The 5,291-nt window shown below is 63.5% G+C and overlaps 1 protein-coding gene across 3 annotated transcripts in view; it reads right to left on the reverse strand.

Annotated features, from left to right (window-relative positions):
- Positions 1–218: 218 nt before the first annotated feature.
- Positions 219–5,291, reverse strand: part of ST3GAL1 (ST3 beta-galactoside alpha-2,3-sialyltransferase 1) — a 96,910-nt gene continuing 91,837 nt past the window's right edge. For all 3 annotated transcript variants that reach the window (XM_077750038.1, XM_077750037.1, XM_077750039.1), the window contains 4 exons: positions 5,076–5,255; positions 4,625–4,670; positions 3,181–3,300; positions 219–1,486 (listed from right to left, as the gene is read on the reverse strand). In XM_077750038.1, coding sequence (XP_077606164.1) covers positions 1,313–1,486; positions 3,181–3,300; positions 4,625–4,670; positions 5,076–5,255 — 520 coding nt within the window. In that variant the 3' untranslated portion in view covers positions 219–1,312. The remainder of the gene's footprint in view (positions 1,487–3,180; positions 3,301–4,624; positions 4,671–5,075; positions 5,256–5,291) is intronic.

Below are 5,291 nucleotides of genomic sequence, written 5' to 3' on the forward strand. Positions count from 1 at the left end.
AGGAGGGGCAGAGCACTCCGCACACCTACCAGCCTGAAATCTGCCCACCCGCAAGCCCCCAAGCCCTAGATACCCCACTGCCCCGCGCCCCGAATCTGAAGAGCCCCGCGAACCTAGATTCAAGCTCCTCCACGCCCCGGCTGCCAGGTGAAGCAAGAGCAGGCTCCACTCAGCGATCAGGACCGGCCACAGCGCCACAAAGTGCACACAACGTCCGCTGAACTAAAAGAATAAATCAATAAATAATCAGGAAGGCTGATGAGGAAAGATCAGAGCAGCCTGGGAGGGAGAGAATGAGGTATGTCTTCTCCGGCTCTGAAGGTGATGTTCCCGGGACAGTCCTACAACCCTCAGGAAAGTGCTGGCTGGTGGAGGTTACATGCATGGCCTTGGAAGGTCATGGGCACCACATCCGACAGTCCGTGAACGCAAGTTAAGACGGTGTCCCGCCTCGGGACAGCACTGTCACCAGAGCTTTGCTCCCGCTCAGGCACCGCCTCAGGAAACTAGGGAAGACGTCCCGAGCCGCAGAGCAAGGGGGCGGCATTGCTGGGGGTCCCCTCTCCTGAGCCAAGGCTTTCGCCTTGTTTCAGTCGATGCGCGCGTCTCTCCCCCAAACACAAAGGCACGCGGAAGCAGTCAGATCTGCTCTCAATCACGGTTACAGCCGCAGGGATCCGTCACTCAGGGACATCGCCTAGGAGAAGACACGTGCTGGAGTCTGAAACACCCGCCAGGGGTCTGGGAAGCCCTTCGGGGCGGGGCGCCTCTCCGGCCACCACAAAGGAGCTTTGGGAAGACAGCGAGGGGTGGGGGTGGGGGTTGTGGAGCCAAGTGAGGGAGGGGCCAGGCATCGTGCAGAGAAAGGCGCCGTCTGGCCCCCAGGTCCACATGGTCCATCGGGGCTCTGTCCTGAGGCCGTCCCTGGGTCCCCGGGCAGAGTCCGTCCTGGAAAACTGTCCTTTACTTTAGAATACAGAGTCCCAAGTGTCCACCCCCTCCCCGGAAGCCAACGTGACCTCAGTGTTTGGAGACCGGACCCCCTGACCCCCTGCCCGCCGCGTCTCCCCACTTTCCTCTGGCTCCAGAACAGCAGGGAGGGGCTCTCCATGGAAGCCCAGTTGGGACACTTGCTCCGCAGGCCCGGGGCTCGGGCACCTTGCCGAGGAGACGCTGCCACATGTTGGCGGGCAGGGGCTGCACCCCAACCCCCACCCCCGAGGCTGGCCCTCGAAGCTCCCGGGACAGAACGGCCCCGGCGAGAAGCGGGGGCTGGACGCGGAGAGGCGAGCCTCAGTCCTCCTTTGCAGCGTCATCTCCCCTTGAATATCCGGATTTTATTGATGGACGCCAAGGTGGCCGTCACGTTGGACTCGAAGTCCCCGTCGTGCACGCCGGTCTTGCGGAAAGCCCCCGCCGACGGGTTGTTCTCCCAGTAGTGATGCCAGTTCCCCTTGCTGTCTGCCCCGAAGCCGTACAGGTCCACCTGCGGGGGCGAAGCGGAGGTCGGGACCGGACACCAGGCTTCGGGCAGAGCCTCTAAGAAGGGCAGGCACCCCCGACTCTCCAAACAACGCTTCCAAAGACGCCCAGAGCCCCTTCCCTGTGGAACCCGCCCAGTTCCTCACTGGGACTCCCAGGGGCTCCGTGAAGCAAAAGCAACGTATGTAAAAAGTCAAGGCTAAGGTCAGAGGCACGATAGGAGGCTGGCACGTGGGTGGCCCTGAGGCTGCCGGGGGCAGGACAGCTTCCTCTCCTGGGAGGGAGGCTCCTGGGGCTGGGGGGGGGAGGGGAGGGGACAGCAGGGCTCCCAGCTCTGCCACCTGCTGGTGGAGCCAGGGAGCGCCAAACCACTATTCTGAGCCTCACTTTTCTCATCCGGAAAATGGGCCAAGAGGAATGACCACGTTGAGGCAGGTGGTAGATGCTGACTTTTTTCTTCCCTTAAGCTAATAGCCACGTGGCCCAGGGGCCCTCACCGGCCAGTGGGTGGGGGGCCATTCCCACATGTGACAAGCGTGTACTGAGCACTTCCTCCGTGCCAAGCAGTGCGATAAATACATCCAGGTTCCTCATCAGGGCCAGGCGTCAGGTGTCACAGACCTCGGAGCCTGTGACTCACCCACGAGCACCGGTGAGGACGGGGGCTCACATCAGGGCTCCCGCGGCACAGAAGACGGCAGGGCCAATGACTCAAGGGACCTGAGACGGCAGGTGACATTTGAACTGGGCCTCGGGAGAGGAGTGGAAGATGCCCAGTAAGGAATATGCCCTCCGGGAGAGGAAATGCTATCTGGGCCGCAGCAGCGCTGAGGGCAGATTTGGGGGGTAGGGCGGGCAGGAGACAGCTCTGTGGCCCGCTGTCCTGAAGGCCAGCAGGGCAGCAGCGGCCTGGGGGCAGGAAGCAGGGGGAGGGGGCAGGCAGCAAGGTGAGGCGAGGAGGAGGGGCGGCTTTGGGAGACCCCAGGCTTCTGGGGACAGTGCGGGGTGGGGGAGAGGGCGGAGACAGAAGGCCCCTCTCCCTCCCTGGATTTCACCCAGAAGCCAGGAGGGGGGGCTGGGGATGGTTGCCCCACCTGACGCAGGGGCCAGGGAGGAAGTAGGTGTTGTGGGCCCCTCTCTTCTGCCCAGGGTGGCAGGGAGCACCCCACATCAGGCGCGGGCAGGGCCTGGCGGACGGTCAGGCAGGTCCACAGAGGAAAACACAAAACACGCTGGGCATGATCACTGGTTCTCAGCCTCAGTGAATAGTGGAACCCCTGGGTGCCTGGTCCCCACAGTCAGAAATCCTGGTGAACACGGGCGGAGTGTGGTCTGGGTGCTGAGATTTAGCCCTGGGGATGATTCTAATAGCGGCCGAGATTGAGACCCCAGCCCTCCCGCCTTCCAATCTGCTCCATCACTCTGGCCCCTACTCCGAGCCTCCACCCACGGCCTGTGACTCGGCCTCCGGAGCCCACACAGAGCGAGGAGGAACTCTCGCCCCCAGAATCTTCTCGTGAATGCCCAGAGCAGCGCTGCAAGGCCCAGCGCAGAGATGAGGGACCAGAGTTTCCGGAAGGAGAGCTACGCGGGGCCAGGGGTGGGGCTGGAGGTCAGCCTGACGGCAGCCGTGCTCGCTGATGCTCTCAGAAACGTGGAACGGGGGGCGGCCTGGCAGGCACGGGGCGGGGGGCGTACCTCGTCACAGATGTGCAGCGAGAAGATGACGGACAGGATGCCGGTGGACGGGTACCGCCCGTGGCCCTGCAGCCAGCTGTCAAAGACGTACTTGATGAAGGCCGGGTGATAGATCAGGATCTGAAGGAAGACAGAGGCCCCCGTGAGCACCTGTCAGGTGCCCCGCACGCTGTGCCGCGGGGGACAGGGCGGCGAACGGAGCCCGCACCCCTGCGCTCGGGGGCCTTCCGTCTAGTGGGAAGGGCGGCTAACCACGGAGGCAAAGAGCGCTGGCGCACAGCTGCGGAGCCGGGGAGGGAAATCCAGCAGAGAGGCAATAACGTGCAGGGGTGGGGAGACGGCTGGCTGAGAAGGGGGCATCGGGTGACCTTCAAATCGGGCCAGGGAGGTTCCAGGGAACGGCGTGTGGTGGGGACAGGGACGCCCCTGTCACAGGGCAGGAGAACATGGGCGCCGAGCCACCCACCCATCCTGCCGAGTGTGGGTCTGAGTGACCTCGGTCTACATGTCTACAACACGACCCTGTGTGCTGGCTTTCCCTCTCCTCGTGGGAAGCGCTCAGAGAGGCTCCGTGATGTGCCTGGTATCACACAGTCAGGCGGCCAAGCCGGGGGGTGTCTGGTATCAGCCCTGCCCTGGACTCCACCGCCACGGCTGCCGTGAGGACAGCGAAGGGTACTTCTCAGGCGGTAGAGGGAATGGGTGTCCAGGAAGCCCAGCGCTGGCCCCCAGGAATGGACTGGAGCCCAGGACCATGCGGGTCTGTGGTCATCATTCAGCCGGGCCTCAAGGTACTGCCATTCACCCACTGGGCCCTACAGGGATGCCATATGGCTTCCCCCCGACCCCCACCCCTGCTCCCTGGTCAGTGCACCCAGTGCTGGGAGGGCTCCAATTCCAGCCATACCACCAGCAGGCTGTGTGTTTCTAAGCAAGTTACTCAGCCTCTCTGATCCTGACTCACCATCTAAAAAGGACAGCACATGCAAAGGACCAGCAGAACGGACGCTTCATTTCTTTCATGTTCCCGCCCTTTGCCCATGTCTCCGCCAAGCCCGTACCAGGGGCGCCCTGGGGACAATGGAGCTATGGGGCCGGGAGGTGAGGTCTGGCTTGGAGAAGCGCACACCACGGAGGCCTGGTTCTCAAAGAGCGGCCGGCGTCAGCAGCCCTGGCGGGCTGGTAAAAGCCCGGATTGCTGGGCCACCGCCTTCTCCTAGAGCTTCTGACTCAGCAGGTCTGGGGCGGGCCTGCGCCCTGGCATCTGTGACAGGGTCCCCGCAATGCTGCTGGTCTGGGGCCCCCACTCGGGCGGACTTTCCCAGTGTTTCGAGCAGGGAGGCCGAGCGGAGGCCCAAGGGGTCTCTGCAGCCAGGGTCTGTGCAGGGGAGAGGGGTGCTCTCTGCAGCGTACAGAGCCTTCCAAGGGGCCGAGCCCGACTCACCTTATTCTTTTTCACTTTGATCTTCGTGGGGACAGGAACGTAGGTGCTGCCAGGGAGAAAGAGGAGGTGTTACTGTGCTGGTGGGTGGGGAGGGTCAAGGTCGCCTGCACGGGGCTGGGGCTCCGGATGGGAGACACTGGAGAGGGAGGGAGGGACGGCCTCCCTGCCTCAGCCCTGCCCTCCTGGAGCAGTGGCCTGCTGTAGACACCAGAGGGCGCTCTTGGCTAATCCAAGAACTTTAAAATGCTGCTTTCCCCCAGGAAAATCAAGGGGTGAGGGGAGAGGGGCGACTTGCTCCAAGTCAGAAGGAGCACAGCAGAGGCCGGAGCCAGGAGCACCCATTCCCGCTGCCGCGGCGCTGGCTGATGAGCCCCACGAACGGCCCCTTTCCATCTGCAAGGTTACATGTGCCCTAAGGTGCAGGGGCCTCCCCCGCGCCCAGCGGACTCACTGAGAGATGGTGCCCGTGGTGGTGGCACTGACCACCCACTCCAGGTCGGTGGTCTTGAAGGGGACCAGGACCATGCTGACGTTCTCCCCCAGCTCCCTGAAGCTCTCGGGGTACACCAGGTGGTGCGTGGTCTTGCTCCCCACGTCGGCCTCAAAGCCCACTGTGGGCGCCTTGTTCATCCTGGGGGACAAGGGACAGAGGGTCACGCACCGCACC

This window comes from Crocuta crocuta, unplaced genomic scaffold (assembly GCF_008692635.1).
Source record: "Crocuta crocuta isolate KB4526 unplaced genomic scaffold, BGI_CrCroc_1.0 scaffold119, whole genome shotgun sequence".
Taxonomy (NCBI): domain Eukaryota; kingdom Metazoa; phylum Chordata; class Mammalia; order Carnivora; family Hyaenidae; genus Crocuta; species Crocuta crocuta.